The 18,824-nt window shown below is 38.5% G+C and overlaps 1 protein-coding gene across 1 annotated transcript in view; it reads left to right on the forward strand.

Moving 5' to 3' along the window:
* The window catches only part of tafa1a (TAFA chemokine like family member 1a), a 65,672-nt gene extending 46,848 nt beyond the window's left edge, over positions 1-18,824 (forward strand). The window contains exons 3-6 of the mRNA XM_053482838.1: positions 8,712-8,849; positions 14,638-14,762; positions 14,849-14,907; positions 17,348-18,824. Of these exons, the coding sequence (XP_053338813.1) occupies positions 8,712-8,849; positions 14,638-14,762; positions 14,849-14,875 (290 nt within the window). The 3' untranslated portion in view covers positions 14,876-14,907; positions 17,348-18,824. The remainder of the gene's footprint in view (positions 1-8,711; positions 8,850-14,637; positions 14,763-14,848; positions 14,908-17,347) is intronic.

Below are 18,824 nucleotides of genomic sequence, written 5' to 3' on the forward strand. Positions count from 1 at the left end.
ATTACTTTTCTAACCATTCTATACATCTATACACCTTCTATACATGCAGCCAGTGGATTTACCACGCATGACTATTTCACCAATCAGACATAGCAACGATAATCACATGACTCCGTTTGACCAATCAGGTCAGTCAAAATTGTGGGGGAAAAAACCTTCAGCCGGTGTTCTATACATTCATCCTACCTGTTTTTATTCATGTTTGTATAATTATATGTTAACTTTAATTGTACATATAATGTTACTTCAACAGTCTTTGTGTATATAAGTATATTTCAGTACAGAATGAATCGCCAACAAATGTCTTGTACATTTTTTTACATCCCAAAAAATATGATGCATCAATGGCATCATACAAAAAGCATGTTTCACGTGTAGAAAAATAGCTTTATACTGCGGTGTCTTCTCTATCTGCCAAAACAGACACACATTTCAGCGCATAAATTATATATATATCGGACATTACGATTAAAACAGTACCTCAGTACTTAAGTAGTCTTTTCACCAAATACCTTTTTACTCTTACTTGAGTAATATTGTTTTAAAGTATAGCTACTTTTACTTGAGTAATTGTAAATAATTGATATTTTTGGGCTACTCTACCCACCTCTCTGTACAAAACGAAAATCCCAAGAGGAGCATCCACCCTACATGACTATTAATATTAATTAAAAGCAAGCATTCAAGTGGTTTGTAAAAATGCAAGGTTTTGCATTTTATTGTTTTGCCTTTTTTGTTTCGAAGCGATTGCTTAGCAAACCAAAGCTAAAGAAAATAAAGAAATATTTATAATTATACACTTCTCGGACTAAACAAGTCACAATTTCAGAAGGGTCAAATTATTAGCCTGCATCAAACAAAGAAAAAATGAAATTACTGAAATTTGGTTAAGAACCGTCTGTCTTTATGAAAATCTCGAAGGATAATACCGAACTGTCAACTTGAAAAAAAAACAAAAAAAAACAAGGAGATCATTTATGCTGCAACTCATGATGGTACTTCAGTTGATCAGGTCTACACTCAGCAATGTAATGTGGCAATAAAATGAATAGAATGACGACCTGAATGTACTGAATGACCAGGCTTTACTGTCGATGCATGTTTTCTTCTCTGATGCAACAACCATATTCCAGGACTCAAATTGTTGAATGAGGGATTCTGGGAGCATGAGGAATTATTTTCAGACATAAATTTGCCACCAAGCTGTGTACTGTAATTAAGCATTTTTGAGCCAGTCAGTGTATATAATACTGGAGATTACTTGTAATTATTGCACTTACAGTGTAACCTTGGATCGCGAGTAACTTGGTCTGCGAGCCTCAGTCTCAGTCCACGTGCGTCACTTGTATAGTCAACATCTGTGCATTTGTGTACTCTTTACCATAACATTGTGACCATGTTTGTGTAAGCACGTATGTTAAGCAAAAGCAAGTGGTTTGATGGTAAAGAAGTTTCCCAACAGAGCAGTGTTTCTGTTGCACGAACGCACCTGTATGTGTTTGTGTGTGTGTGAAAGACAACCTACACAGTAGGTTTAAGACGAGAGTAGGGTGGGAGGGAGTTGTCCTACACAGTAGCCCCCTTCCTCCTCTCATCTTACATCAGCTTCACATACATACGCAGTGGTAAACTACTTGCCCTATCATCCGGAGATCACTGGTTCGGTTCCTGGGTGAGGCTGTAACTTCTCGCAGCCGGGGGTCTAGAGCTCCCCCGTTGCTGGTTCCCAAGTGCCGGATGAGACAGGAAAAGGGTTGGACGTTGGGCTAGCAACCTGCTCCGAAAAAACGAAAGTCCTCTACAATGCAAAACTCTCGTTGCCCTATGTGCTGGTGTCCGATATTTATTTGTGTGTGCATGTTTCTATTTGCATGTTTATGTGTATGGGATAACACCACTTCTCAAACTTTTACATTTAATTGTAATATTGTTCAATTCTGTGTTTTACACAAGCCTATTTAGATTTTAAATGTTTTCTTTTCAAAACTGTAAAATAATTTAAGATAAGACTGTAAAATCCATGTAAACAAATACATTGTACATTTAAAAAGTCTCTTAACAGGTCCTTGTGTGGGATTCACAGGCATTTTGTATTATCTTTGGCATAAAACTATAGTATTGGGAAACGACTAAATCAGACTTCTTCTTCCCTTTCTTCTTCTTCACCTTATGGATGATGAATGATATACACCTCAGTCTCCCCAGCTGCTTTTCTGTATAAGTAGATCCAGTCCATTCACAGTGAAATGATATATTGAGTGCTGGAGTCTGGATCCTCACTACTAACCGCACAGTTCAACCAGAAAATAACATTGTCACATTTCATACATAAATTTTTAAAGCGGTAGTCATCTGTGAAAAAACAGTCTGAGAAAGCCAAACTAAGGAACCAGAATGAAATAGTTTCAACTGGGAATTGGGGCGCCTGATGAGAAATGTCTCTGTAACTTATGCCAGCCTTCATCTGACCATGAAATGTGCTTTTCAAGTTTGTGGTGTACACAAATACAACATCAGAATTTTTTGGTCATTTTTCAGTGCAAATTTTTGGGGCAAGGTCTTGATGATATTGGTGTTAAGAGTAACTAGGTTAACTGGATCTCATGACCCTCTCATATGTGTCCCCGGGTTTTTGTGGGTTTGTTTAATCTGTATTTTGTGAGACATTTAGTAGCTTGTTCCTGACTTCATTTCCCAGCACAGACTACAATCGGCACATGGTTGTTATAAAGTTCACCTGAAACTTGTTTAGAATTTTACAGCATATCATAATGTGTATGGTTCCATATGTGACAAATGAAATTAGAATTTTGATTGTTAGAGTTCCTGTGCATTTGTTCTGTTTGGTGTTTACAGTAGTTCCCTGCTTGGTTCTTTGTTCATGTTACTTTGTCATAGTTGGCAGTAACATTAGGGTTAGCTCCTACTCATGTTTTTCATCCCTTTTTTTTTTTTATGTGTGTAGATAGCGCTGGGCAACACAGCCTCTGGAATTAACTCGTACTTTGGTCTGAATTGAAAACAGCACAAGTAGGAGTGTAACAGGGATTCTCTGAACCCTGGGTAACCAACAGGCATGATGGGAATTACCTGAATATGCTATGATGCACATATAATGAGGCTTTCATCTATTCCCTTTCTTCTTTCTGCAAGACTTAATTGGAGATTTTTTTTTCTTTTTTTTGTTTGGGGTTTGTGTCTGTACAATGACTTTGAGTGTCATCACGGCATTATATGGAACACACAATTAGACTTTTTGAACTGGTGTTGTGCATTCCTTAAAACTCTAAATACTGCAAACATTAAAAAGATGTTTGTTTCTTTTAGAATGTTGAAATACCATAGTAGGGACAGGGCATCCCACAGACTATGATCATGTCCACCATCCAGCATGACATCGGGAAATGCTCTGCAAGCCTAGCTCCATTAAAGAAAATCGATTAATTCACAAAGTGATGATATGATCTTGTGCTAAAATACTCTGTATTCAACTACAAGGTCCCCTGAGTCATCTGGCCACCAACGCATTGAAGGCAAGGTTATCGGCAAGGCATGCGATTCCCCCAAACTTCTTACTGGAATGATTTCTGGCAAAAAGTCTTAATGTTGTCGTTGAGTTTTCTAGATTCCTTAAAAAGTCATTACCTTATGATCTTGACCCACAAACAGAAGCCTATAAAGGACCCCTAATGCTCTAAATGTTTCTTTCTTTCTTTAAAGTACAACAAAGCATGCTTTAGATGACCATAATTGATATAGTAATCGTTTTCCCATGTTGGCTGCATCTTCCAAGGGTTTTGGATTATCCTTGCAGCATGGATCCGACCACTTTGTGTGCTGTAAACTTTAGGGAAATCCTATCCAAGAGAAGAAAACAATTCTGTTACTGTATGTGGAGGGAAAATCGACTCCAACCTGAGAGCTGCATATTAGCAAAAATCCAGCTAATTTGACAGACACATGGCATAGCGAGGGAAAACCACTCAAGCGTTCAAGCAGTGCATTAACCCACTAGGTAGGAATGGAGAGGGTTTTTGTTGTATTTATAATGGGTGCAAGAATGCAGAAAAAATACCACTAATGAATAGTGCTTCCTTACAGTGCAGTAAAAAAGTATTTGCCCCCTCCTGATTTAGATTTTTTTTGGCATATTTGTCACACTTAAATGATTCAAACAAATCATCAAACAAATGCAAATATTACACGAAGATAACCTGGGTAAATACACAATGCATTTTTTAAATGATGATTTTATTCATTAAGGAGAAAAAGCTGTTCAGGTGCTGTGTGAAAATGTAATTGTAAAAGTGAATAAACCTAATAACTGGTTGTGCGGCAACGACTGCAATCAAGTGTTTGTGATAACCGGCAATAAGACTTCCTGTGAAGGAATTTTGGCCCACACTTTTCAAAATTGTTTCAATTTGCACCACTGAATGGTTTTCAAGCATGAACAGCCTGTTTTAAGGATCTCAGGTTTGGTGTTTGACTACTTCAAAGGCCACTTCAAATCCTTAATTTTGTTTTTTGGAGCCATTCAGGTGTAATTTTGGAGCATAATCCAAGTGCGCTTGAACTTGTGGTAACAAACTGCTGACCGGACATTCTCTTTCAGTATTTTCTGATAAAGGGCAGAATTCATGGGTTATTCAATTACATGAACTCGTTCAGCTGCTGAAGCCATATTGGACTTTTCCGGAAGCATTGCATTACTGTAGTTTTATGCCAGATGTAAAGGGACGCACACCTTCCACCAACTTTTGTCTCTTCTGTCTGTGACAAGTATGAAAAAAAATCAGGAAGAGGTCAAATATTTTTTTGTGGCGCTGTATGTTTATGGACAAAATTGCTTGTGTTAATCATTATACTGTATAGTCATTCTTTCTCATTAGCAAGCCCGCCACCATGTTGTCCCAGGCTCTGAGTCAGGGAGGGCCAAAAAGGCCACTCTAACTCCTTAATAGTCTCCTAATTTGTTAAAAAACGATATTTGTGAAAACTTAGTATTCGTGAATCACGTAAAAGTGAAACAAGTGTATGTGTGTTATAGCAAGTCTGGGGTTTGGAGTCTGGGACCTTTGGAGATCATCTTTGCTCGGCATGAGCAAGACAAACGGGCCTGATCATTGCAATAAGGATTGTCATTGATTCTAGAGGTTTCTAAGTATTAAAACTTAAATCAGAGAAAAAAGAGTGCAGTTGCAGAGTAATAGTCCATGCAATTGATGGCACTTCACCTCCGGATGAAAAAGTAAGCTAAGAACAAAGCAAAGCTGCTCCCCTCAATACCCAAAGCACCTTACAGATTATGTAATAAAACATTAAAGATATGAATAATGTATACAACAAAGTTAAGAAATAAACAGTAAAAAGATTAACAGAAGTGTGAAGGACATTGATATAATCCTAATCAGTACAGAGAAGCTCCAGGGGTGATAAAAACTCTGGCAGGTAGAGATTTGCTCTGAAACAATAAGAATAAATACTCTTAATCTTTGCACTCATAATAAAGACAGTTCCTTTAGGCTTCTTCAGATCATTAGGACCTTATAATGTTTTTAATGGTTTTCTCTGGAATGCTAATTGAATGGGAAATTTGATGTTGGTGTAGTTTTCTAGAGAGGACGGTTAAAGGTTACTTCAAAGAAACAGGCTAAAGATTTAATCACTTTATAAGGAACTTGACGGTATTATTGCTTAGTTCAATATTCATACAAAAGCAGCAGGTACAGTACAGTATGTTTGCCATCTTACAGGATTATTGACCTTGTGTTATTACCTATGTACTGTAGAGTTTCACATTTCTCCCCGTGTATGTGTTTTCTCCAGGTTCCTCCCATCTTGCTCTCATTTAAAAAAAAAAAAAAAAAAACACAACATATGGCTGCATCGGCTACTCTGAGTTGCCCCTAGGTGTGAATATGTGTGTGAACGTGTGGGTGCATTGTGCCCTGTGATTAAAAACGAGTACTTACATGAAGTTGCTCACACAAACAAACAGAAACCGACATTCACCCACACATCTGACACGGTACAAGCACCCAAACAGACAAGAACCGACGACGTCACAAGCTGCTTTTCATCTCGCACTCAGGAAAGTCAGTGTGTTTTAACACTCGACTCAGTGTTTAATGTGTTGTGCTCATTAAGAGCGGGTACACAGCCCACCGTTGTGACAGCACTGGCCCCCGGAGTAAAACAATCATCTCGCCTTCTGTCACACAGACTGAACAGATATGAAAAGCCATCACTCCGCTACATGGCTCTGAGATGTCCAGTGTCACCTTTTTAAATATTCATAACCCTCAGCTAGGCTGTTAGAACAGTCAGCAGGCAACATGCGGTGTCTCGCTGACTCTCGCTCTGACTCGCTCTTTCACTTTCTTCAGGCTGTGATCCCCACCTCCCTCCGTCTCTCATTATTTTCCTCCCTCTTCTGTTTTGACTGACTTCACTCTAGAGCTAATGAAACCCCCATGCCTGCTGGAGATCTCCAAGCTATTTACATTTTTATTGATTTTTAAAAGTACATTTAACAAAGCGTATTATTACCTCAGTTTTTTAACCTCTCAGATAAGAACCACTCCTTCTTTTTTGTTTCTCTCCCGTTTATTTTGAATAAAGTGGGTGGGTAAGACGCTGTTTTTCTTTCATTTTTTTTTTTAGATCAGAATAGAAACTGTGTCTGTCTTATGTAATTAAAACTGCACATTAAAGCAAACAAACCTCAGTGCATTCTATCTGATGCCCCGTTGGAGCTTGGAGTGGTTCATAATTAATGGAGTGCAAAAGCACGCTGTTCAATACTCTGCACGGTGCTCAGCATATTCCCAGCATCGCCCGCTCCTGCTGCCTGTGGCTGCATTATTTAGCGTCTTGCTCATCTTAGCCAAACCCGGTGCCAGATGCGTAAACCCTGGGCCATTCCAATCCTAATCACTGGGAACCCAGGCGAGAGGAAGTCAGCTAATCACTCTCCTGGGTCTTTCTGGCGCACTCTACCCATGCTTTTATGTTTAATTGTTTGTCTCATCATTAACCTTACAGGGAGGGTTATAATTCCAGATGGGGGTTGATCAAGCTCCAAGCTTCTGTTAATGAGTCATTTGAGTCATGAGTCATCATTTACATAGCATAAATCTGTACACCGATCACACTGTACACAAAGCTTCATGCCCAATAGTGTGTATGTTCCTCTTGTGCATGACTCCATAAGACCTCTTGGGGTGTGCTGTGGTGTTTGGTGTCAGGATGTTAGCAGTGGATCCTTTGGGTGCTGTGGATTGTGAGCTGGGGCTTCCATGGATTTGACTTTCTGTCTGACCGTTTCAGCCATTTGTACTGCATTTGTGGGATCGGACATTTTTGTGGGATCAGCCATTTGTACTTTTCTGTGGGATCGGACCAGACAGGCTAGCCTTTGGTCCCGACAGGCATACGCAGTTTTTGGTTGACCAAGAACCTGTCACATGTTTACTGATATGCAGTGCCGTGGAAAAGTATTTGCCCTCTTCCTGATTGATTGATTGTTTTGTAGGTCTTTTTCGCATATTTGTTACACTTAAATGTTTGCATATTTGTTACACTTTCAATGGTTTTGAGATGACCTAGTCAAAGTCCGATTGAGATCCTTAAACACATCACCAAGCTCGAAAATCCTAAAATGTGGCTGAATTAAGAAGATTTTAAAAAGAGTGGTTCACAATTCCACCACAGCGATATGAAAGACTCATTGCCACTTATCACTTACTTTTGATTGCAGTTGCTGCCGACAAGGGTGATACAACCAGTTATCAGTTTTAGGGGACAAATATTTTTTCACATAGGTCCAGGTAGTTTTGACAGTTTTTTCTCGTTAAAAAATAAAATCACTATTTATAAAATGTATTTTATTTTTACGCGGGTTATATTTGTGTACTATTAACATATTTTTGATGATCTCGTTTATTCAGTGTGACAAAAATACAAAGAACGAGAAAAAAACCGGGAAAATACTATTTCACAGCACTGTGTAATCGATAACTTAGGTTAATCAGTTCACCTGCAAGTGGTATTAGTTTTGTGGCTGATCGGTATACAATTGATGAAATGATTTTTAATGCTATAATTAACTAGTGTCTTGCTGAATGACAAACTGAGACATGGCATATTATGATTTAAATAAATCCTTCACAACTCTCGGTTAGTTCCATTCAACCCACACTACAGTATTACTTTGCCAGTAGATTCTTTGCGAGTATGTGTCCCTCTGTCCCCGTGGGGACGTAGTGAAGTGTTCAGTAATCACTCACTCGTAGTGTGTGACTGCAGGCCGCCTGTCTTTATGTGTTCTCTCCTTCCCACTCCACCTCCCTCCTCATTATTGCATTTTTACACACATAGCAGCCCCCTCCCAGGCCACGGCACGCACGCTCCATCGTTCTTACTTAGTGCCGTGGCACTGTGCTAATCGCAGGGGACAAACATTAATCTACATAACTAAAGTTTCCCGACTGAAAACGCCGCAGTTTAACAACTTCACCCACTTTTACAGCATTTGGTGGTTCATTTCTAATGGCATGCAGAGTCCTAATAGAATGCTGATGATGATGATGACTTTGGATGTTAATATATTCTATGAGACATGATTAGGAAATACTCAGCTCTCAACAATGTGATGCGTTTATTAATCCTTCTTTTTTTTTACCCCTTAACCCCCTTTTTGGTAGAAGGCGGGACATGCGAGGTGATTGCTGCACACAGATGCTGTAACAAAAACAAGATTGAGGAGCGATCGCAGACAGTCAAGTGTTCCTGTTTACCGGGGAAAGTCGCTGGAACCACGAGGAATAAACCCTCCTGTGTGGACGGTGAGTGAATTGAGCTGCAAGTTGAAACTGCTGCACTCTATGTAGCCCTTTCTATGAAAAAACTAAATACATATTGGACAGCATTAATATTTGTTCCATTAGCTATTGAAGACTAAAGGTAGACGGAATGAGCAGACTGGACAGACTTGAAAAGTGTGCATAGTTTTCCTATTTTTCCGTGTTCCCAGGGTCATTAAATTTCTCAGGTGTTACCTGATTGCACTCTGCCATCTTCAAAAATAAAAACAGGGCGGAACAGTGCTGCGGTGGATAGCATCGCCACATCACAGCTCCAGGGTTTCTGCCCCATGCCCATCACAGGTCCCCATTGTTGGACTGACTAGTCTAAATTGCCCCTCGTTGTGAATGTGTATATGTATATCAGCGTGTGGTTCATAGTGTCTTATCTGGTGTCCCATTCAGGATACATTTCTGCTTCATGCTCTGTGTTCCTGATAAAGGATCCAGATCCACCATGGCCTTGAGCAGGAGAAAGATGAATGATAATGGTTATGGAAGATGAATAAATGAACGAATGCTTAAATGCGCAGTATTTGAACAGGCTTAGCACTCAGGTCACTTTTGTAGTATCCTAACCCAAGGGCCTTTTAAGAAACTCTTATTATTACCACTCTGTCCTTTTGACAAATGGGTAGCTCTGAGCTGCGGCTGTGGGAAGAGCATTAGCCTCAGCTGTGCCAAGAAATATCAACCAAAAACCACATCTCACACCAGCGTAATGACCTGGAAAAGCCTCAAATATACATCCCAGGGGAATGTAGTGCAGTCATAATTACTTGGGCCAGTATAAGACACTAATAACCTAATAGGGTTAATTAACTTACTAATAGGGCTAACCCATCTCATTTACCTTTAAGCAGTGTGGGTGGTTGTGAATCTCAGTTAAGCTGATATGATGGAAGCAGTCAAAGTCTAACTGGTGGGTATTAAAGCAGGTCGTTGACCTTGTTTTCCATCTCATGGGAAATAAAACTGCCCATAATGTCTCCCATGATCCTCAGCCCACAATCTCATCACATGACCCTTAGTCAAGCACTTGCCTCTGCTCACAGTAACTTCAATTTTAATGTTTGCGCTCAAAATGCTGCGATTAAATAACCCAGACACGAAGAGTGTTACTTTGCGAGTTCGCTCCTCTGTGACAAGTCTATCTAGTCCCTTTGCTACGGGCTTGTTTTATTTATTTATTTATTTTTTATGCATACAGTATGTGTGTGTGCATATGCTTTAACGATAATAAGCATCACATTTACTATGTTAGCATGTTTGTTGATTGCCTGACCAATTTTAGTTCTGGTGTTTATGTATCATGTGTAGCTTTATACTGTAGTTTAATGTCTCAGTAGATATTTTTTTACTTGCGTCTGTCTGCTTAATGAAGCTATAGTGCTGGAATGTCAGACAGGCTGTTTCATGTCAGTGCTTTACATTGGGTTCAGGTTTCTACCTGTTACATATGAGACATGTTATGCACTTTATGAAGGATGAGAGTTCTTTTTAAACAGATATTTTTGGAGAACATTTCACCAGAGGTGATGCTTTTATTGAACCAAGCCAGTTTGAACCAAGGAGCAGCAAGAAAAGGTTATTTCTAGTTTAAATGTAATAGCTTGTTTGCACAAAGTATAATATAAACAATGAAATCAGAGAACTGGTCTGAACACAGAGGCCAAGGGCACCAAATGCATTTTTTTCTCTTTTGGTTTTGTGTTTTAAATCATGTGGTCATTAGTTTGCTTTTTCTTATTGTTTACGCCTGTTTTTTTTTTTAATCTGATTTGTTTATTTATTTATATCCTGCAGTTTATTTTTTATTATTTTATTATATTTTCATGCATTATTTTATACCCAGCTTTTATTGTTTTTAATTTTTTTTGGTTATGCCGATGTTGTATCTTCTTCTTCTTCTTCTTCTTATTATTATTATTATTATTATTATTATTATCATCATCATCATCCATCCTTTGTCTACTGGGGCTAGAGACTATCCCAGCAAACTCAGGCGAAAGGCAGGGTACACCCTGAATGTGTTCAAAATGTGTACCAATCATACACTACACAGAATTTGAAAACACCAAATCAACCTATCATGCATGTCTTTGGACTGTTGGAGGAAAACAGAGTATATGAAAGAAACCCACCAAGAACATTATAACTCCTTGCATGCAGGGCAGAGGCGAAATTCGAACCCCCAACCCTGAGGAAGGGGGAATTGACAAGATGAACCTGGGCAGATAATAATAATAATAATAATATTAATAAAATATAAATAAATATTATTTGTTCCATCCATTCATCTAGAAACCTTTGTAGTCCAACTAGGGACCAATGTATTTATTCCTAGTTTTACAACTGTGGTAAGACCTCCAGTCAACATTCACACCCTATGGGCAATTTGGGAACGCCAGTTAGTCTAATGTCAGTTAGTCTCAGTCTTTGGACTGAGGGAAGCAACTGGAGTACTTGGAGAAAACCCACCAAACACAGGAATCTCCATGCACACAGACCCTGAGGCAGCAATCGAACCCAGACCCTGCAGATGCCAAATGCTAACCACTACGCCACGGTACCACCTATTATTATAGATATTATTATTTTCTCAGGTTCATCTTGCCATTTTCCACTCACTAGCCAAATCCCCTACTGCAAGATATACTAAAACCAAGGAGAGTGGAGCAAATGCAGTTACTTATTTATAACCTAGATTATCAGATTCAATAAATGAGCTTGTTCGCATGTCAAAGTAAAAAACTGTTTGAATTTAATAATGGATAACATTTATTTAATGCTCCTTACGAGTACACTGACTGCTACTTCTGCTCATGATTAAGACTGGTGATTTGCCATAATAAACCTTACAGTTTGAGTGTGCCCTGTAAGAAAAAAAATGAGGACGTCAAAGATTCCCACTAGAAAAGAGAAGTTTAATGTAGCATTAAACAGTAACAAAGTACATGAAGCACTTCGGGTTCTTTGGAGTCAAGAAGAATGATTTGCACTAAAGCATTTATACTTTTCCTACAAACCTTCCCAGTTCTTATGTAAATAGGTATCATTTTAAATACAGTATACCGAAACTAATTATAAAGTAAATCTTTAGATCAGCTACTTTTTTGATCCATCTTCTTTAGATGGTTTTTGATAACGCATTACCATTCTTGTGCTATAGTTGATATTGAACCAGACTACTACTTTACTAGTAAGATTGTGGTCTTAAAGCAATCTGAATTAAATGTCTTTATAAGAATTGAGCCATAAGCATCAAACCTACTCTGTAGTGGAATTTGCATTGGGGGAGTCTGTCATTGCTTACAGCTCTTACTTCCTCTTCACTTCAGCAACTGTTGTAAGGAAATGTGAACTTTCTGAGCAAAGAACTAAATGCACATTCATGACAGGCGAATAAGAGTTTACAGAATGTTTAGTTAGTTCCAAAAACTTTAAAAGTCTTAAGATAAACGAATAGTCTCTAAGATAAATCCACATAAGTTATTGTAACCAGGTGTGTGTTTTTTTTTAGACATGATTAGACATGATAAAACACATTTAAAGGTAGAGTTCCAGCCACATGACAATGAAAACCAAAGTGACAAAGAACTAGGTTAAAAGAAGTAACGAGTTGCGCAGTGGTAAAATGCTGGCCCTATTATCCAGAGATCGTTAGTTCTATTCCCGGGTGATGCTGTAGACTCTCACAGCTGTGGGATGGAAGGCACTTAGGCAGCCTTTAAAACAATGTGTGGCTTTTCATGGTTTGGAGGAAACATGTACTGTAATAGTCTTCAGCCCTCCCTGACTGACTGGTAGTAGTAGCCTTAATGAGGGAACCCTCTAGTGACGGGGGTGGAATTGGATATGACTAAATTAGGGAGAACATCGGGGAAACATCTTAAAAAAAAAGAAGTAATGAATTATGACAAACCTGTGTTGAATTTAAAACCCTATCAGACTGCAAGAAGATGAAAATTTCTGTGATTACCCAACATTCCTTATGAATCATTTAATGGAGCAAAACATAACGGTTATTTTCTCAATATCTTCTCTGTTATCTGTCTCAGAGTTTTAGTGATGCTTCCAACCACTCAAGAAATTAAATGGGGGAAAAAAGGAAAATCAAGTTGCGAGGCTTTTAGTTTTCCAATTAGTTTTGTTATACAAGTGTCAGGTTTAATACATCCATTAGTGACAGTAAAGGTTGTCACTTATGATATTCCAAAGAACGAACACTGAAACTATAATAAAAAAAAATCATGACTAATATATAAGTACTGTTGCGCAATGGATAAAAGGAATATTGCAGGAGAAAAAGCTCGTTCACACCGCTCGTGAGTACGCCTTGATTTAAATCGGTATTATTTTATTGTAACAATACGACCATATGCATGATGAGCTCTTAAAAGGCTTTCAGTATTCGGAACACATCGGTTATAAATCACTTTTCAGCGTGCCAGATTGCTCTCCTCCTCTGCATGTAATAGCCTCAGTTCTTGCCATTTCGAAATGATCACTATTTCACGGAGCAAAGTGAGTGAAATTGATAGCTTTTTATAAGGGCTACACTGTCTGGTCTTTTGACAAGTCGTTAAAAGGAACCATGAACTTAAACTGTATTTATGTCAATTTTGCCACATTACTGGCAGCAAATCTGTCTGAATTATAGGTGTATGTGGTATTAGACCGGTAGTTGATGTAGGAGGAAATGAATTCAGGGGAACCACATAAGAATATTACTGCATATAATACCTTTTTCCAGGGCAACTTGTATAAGAGAAAACAAGACGGAATTTGAATACAACTTAATCCAATGTCGTGTCACACACCGACTTTTTAATCGCCGGGTATCTACAGGATGGCGAGAGGAAAGTTCTGTTTATAAAGTCCAACAACATTTCGATAGCACAGGTGATGTGGATCGTGATAATGAAAACAATTACATCAGCCTTGGAAATACAGTATAGACATGGCATCCTGATTAATATTTCAGGGATGCCCTTGAAATATGCTAAAGAATATGCTAAAACAATGTAACTCCTTTACATTCTGGCTTGTTATTCAGTTCTTTATCTTAAAGCATGTCATCCAGTAGCTACTGTGAATAATTCATAAACTACAGCAAAAATAGTAGAAATGTTATATATCTAGGAGAGTAAGGAATGCAAGTCTGGACCTACTGAGAAAGAGGTAGGCAGACATTCAGACAAGATGGTCTGTCTATATTGTTTTGAGAAACCGATGAAGGCTGAAAGTGCTGCAGTGTTATGTAATTTATTGTCGTCTGCTGTTATCAATATGAAGCAAAAGCTGAGTTATGAGAAAAATGATGATACTGGGCACGGTATTTTTACTTACAAAATACTACAGTTGATACAGTTCACCAATTCAATTTAGTTTCATTTAATTCAATTCAGTTTTCCCAGAGGGCAGTTTATTTTACACCAAGTGTACAAACAAAAAAATGAACATGTAGTGAACAAGAAGCATAAGACAGAAATACTATGCTGTACTGTATAGGAACATCTGAAACGCACAGTATGATGACGGTGCAGGCCAAAATTTCAACAACATGGATACTGTACACAACATCATAGAGCCAATTTTATTTACGGCAACAAATTTATTTTGAAATGCAAAATACATTTTGTGTCAATTTTTAGTTCTTACTGACATTTATACAGTGAGTCTGTATGAGACACGATCACACTGTATTTCTGTTTTGTGAACTATTTCCATAAATCTGCAAAAAGTGTTTATGATCACCTTCACACAGCCTCCATAGTGGTGGGGAAATGGTGGTGTGAGATGGAACCGTGTCTGGAGGGAGAAGAGTGCAAGACTTTGCCGGACAACTCGGGTTGGATGTGCTACTCTGGGAACAAGATCAAAACCACCAGGGTGAGAGCTGGTTCATATGCATGAATTAACAAGAGATATTATTCAAAGCATAATCATGCATGTGTGTGTGTGTGTCTGTGTTTCAGAACACTCACCCCTATACATCATTGTAGCAGTGGGAGCGGCTGAGTGCAAAAACAAAAAGGTAAGGTGTCTTCTCTACACCCACCCTGCATCACTGCAGACCTTTATTATTATTTAAAAGATCCTAATGATGATTGATTCACAGACTTGAGTAAAGTCCTTTTCAGTAGTCATTCTGTTCCCAGAAATCAACCAATCAGCCATAACATTAAAACCACTGACACTGACTATAACTTTGACTTACTCACAATGTACACAATGTACCTTGTCAGGCGGTGGGATACAATATATTTGACAACAATTAAACAGACAGTTATACATTTCAATTTACATTTACATTCATGGCATTTGGCTGATATCCTTGTTCATTCTCCAGATGTCCATCCAGCTGAGTCAGCAGCAATCTTTAAGTCACGGCTAAGTTTCTTAGAAATCTTTTTAATCTGTTTCTTAGAAAAAAAATCATTAAATAAATAAATGAATTAACATCCCAATGTTGTTTTACTGATGGTACTTAGTTAGTAACCTAGTAACCCAGTGTAGGGATCTGTCCAATGATGGAAACTTCAAAGCATTTTTGTAAGTCACACTGGATAAGAGCGTCTGCCAAATGCCTAAATGTAAAAGTAAATTTAATTTAATTTTTTTTTTTAATCCAAGTACACAAGTTTTTATGGAATAGGTAAGTCTTTAGCCATTGCTTGAATCCAGTAACTCAGCTGTTTGGACATTTAGAGGAAGTTAATTCCACCATCTATAGCTGCCAGAGGAGAAATGAGTCTTACTGCTCGCCTCCTTCCTTGTGCCCTGAGAGATAGTTGGACCAGTCCAGCAGTGCTGGAGGATCAGAGGGAGTGTGGTGCAGTGCAGGGCTGTGATAAATTTCTTTAAGGTAAGATGGTGCTGGTCTGTTTTTGGCCTTGTAGGCAAGCATCAGTGCTTTAAATCTGATGCAGGCAGCTACAGAATAAGAATAGAGGGTGCGAAGTAATGGAGTTGTGTGGGAGAATTTAAACAATTTGTGCATTCTGGATCAGTTGCAGAGGTTGAATGCCCTAAAGAGGCAGACCTGCTAGGCCTGGGTTGCATTAGTGCAGTCTTGAAATGACAAGGGACTGAGTGGCCGGTGCGGAAAGAACTGTACAAATCCTTCAGAAGAAAATGACAAAAGAAGAAAATGACAAAAGTGTGTTAGGTAAGCAGTGCTGGTTCTAAAGAAATATCATAGAGTAGATCATCAAAGTTGATGTTTTGGAAGCCGAGAAAATTGGGAAGCATAAGGATCTGAGCAACTTTGGACAAATTTGTGATGACTAGAAGACTGGGTTAAACCAGCAGGTCTTGTGGGGTCTTGTAGGGTACCAAAAGTTGTCCAAGGTAGGGAAACAAGTAAGTCAGAAACAGGACCATGGCCACCCAACGTTCATTGATGTGCGTGAGAGTAAAGCCTAGCCCATCTGGTCCAATCAGACAGAATGGCCACTGTAGAACAAATTGCTATAATGTTTAATGCCAGCTATGATGAAAAGATGTCAGAGCACACAGTGCATTACAGCTTGCTGAGTATGGGTCTGTTTAGCTACAGACCAGGCAGAGGTCCAGTGGCAAAAGGTCCTTCAATGTGAGCAGCAGAACTGGGCCGAGGAGCAATCGACAGGCGGGTGATTGTGCATCACTTACCTAGGCAAAAGATGCCACCAGTTATCTGAAGAATTATATGAAGAAGGCAAGCCTTTGGAGGCAGTGTGCTATTCTAGGCAATGTATTGCTGGAAAAAGTCTTAGACACAAACCACATACAGTACCTAAACATTGTTGCAGACCAAGCACACCCCTTCATATCATTATTCATATTCATATTATGCCATCTTTTAGCTGAATAATGTGCCCTGCCATGCTGAAAAATCATTCAGAAATGATTTTAGGAATGTGACATTAAGTTTGGCCTTCAAATTCCCCACATCTCAATATGATTGGGCATCTGTGGTATGTGCTAGACATAGAAATCTTATCCTAGGAGGCTTCACCTCACAACTTACAATGACTAACATTATGATGCCAGATACCACAGTTCAGAGTCCATGCTGTGTTGGGTCAGTGCTGTTGTGTATGCACAAGGGAATGTAAGGCAGGTTGTTTTTCATGTTCTGGTTGATTGGTTTATATTATTTGGACCCGAGACTGTAAAAATCACTGACGAGATTTGGATCTCGAGACCACTGACTGATTCGGAAAGGAACACAAATCCAAGAGATAGTCCAGTAATATTTACCTGTATGGCTAGTCTAATAAAGTAGGCCTTAACTCAGTTTGCGTAACCATCGTCATAGAATCATAACTGTAAATAATCCTGATTGAAATTTTATTCTGTCAATTAAATATTGGCAATGGCTTTTTACGACAACTCTAATTATATTCTGTATTTTTTTTTTGGTATGTAAATTTTTTTTTGGTCCTGTTTATTAATATTGCAGTAATGTATTTGTTTATTGTTAATTTTAGGAATACAACAGGACAAGAGTTAAATAAACTACTCCAATGGAAGAAACCTGGTGAACTTGCTCTTACAATTCAGACGACTTTTTCATTATTCTACTTTCTTCTCAATAACACGTCCATCGGCTGACTGAGAAAGTCTATGGACATTTTTTTTTATTCATGATATGACCGTTGTTTCTTCTCCTTTTTTTTGTTGCTGTAAATTCTTGGTAATCTGAGACTTTACCCTGTTTGTTGCAGTTTGACCAAAATATAGTTTTTATTCATAACATTCCTGGTGATACCTGTTTCCAGAACTGACTGAGCTAACAAACTTGCATACAGCGGTTGATTTATGGCACGTTTTTTTTTTCCGAATGGAGAGAATAAGACTTTTCCGAAAGAACGAGTGGGTAACGCCTCATCAGGTACCACTGAAGAGCTCACTGCATTTCTCCTGCCACTAAAATGGACTGTTAACGACATGTGTAACATAAAACCGATCCTATAACTGTTCACAGACCCGTTGTCATTGTCTAACCACAGATATCTGTCATCATTATGTAGTGATGAGTGGACGCTAATCAAAATGTCAGAAGAAATGGCAGATGCTAAATGAAACTGCGACTCTGGAACCACAGCTAACTGTGATTGAAAAGGCAAAAGCACAATAATGTAAAGTGTTTTGAAAAGCTAAAATCATTACCCTCTATGTGTTAGTGAAGCTCTGGTCCAGCTCCTGCTGATTTTCCCTGTTTCTGGTTCATTAGGCTAATGATAAATTGATAGAGCATCACTGAGAGGGCGCAAGTGTGAACGCTCGGAGACTTATTATCAAAGCCAACGAGGTCTGATCAGAATCTGCTGCTGCATGCAGATATAAAATAGCATGGCATTTAAATACTCAGAGTCAGATTTCTATTCAGCTGTCTAGAGCTTTGCCTTCATTAAACAGGTGGTAAAATGTGAAATGTTAAGATGTCTTGTACTCCCCAGAAGCTGGAGTCCAGAAGGTCCCGAACGTTACTTCAGAGAAAACCTGTTTGAATAGAGGTACTTGTCTTTTGAGAGCTTGGATAAGTGTAAAAATAATTCTCTCAACTTTTTTTGTGAGGAAAATTTACTCAATGTTTTTTTTTCTAGCCAACAACATGGCACTAGTATTTTTTCCCAGTAAAACATAAAACGCAACATAAAATCAGTGACCTGTATAAAATACAGCAAATAGTACACATGATAGCAAAACCTGCAGCTGCTAAAAGTTTTGAACTGAACATCAACCTTACTGAGAAATGGTTAAAGTGTATTTCTTTTGGAACTGAGTCTCTAAAGTCGAATCCTCCTTTTTCCACTGTATTATTTCAGTCCTGATTGTTAAAGAAAAAAAAATAAACTGGCAAAATTCATCAAAATCAGAGGGCCAGTTATATGACTGTGTCTACAGGTGAAAGTACAGTACACAGATGAGACTGAATCACATCATGAAAAGCTTACTGGGATG

The sequence above is a fragment of the Clarias gariepinus genome, chromosome 22, assembly GCF_024256425.1.
Source record: "Clarias gariepinus isolate MV-2021 ecotype Netherlands chromosome 22, CGAR_prim_01v2, whole genome shotgun sequence".
Taxonomy (NCBI): Eukaryota; Metazoa; Chordata; class Actinopteri; order Siluriformes; family Clariidae; genus Clarias; species Clarias gariepinus.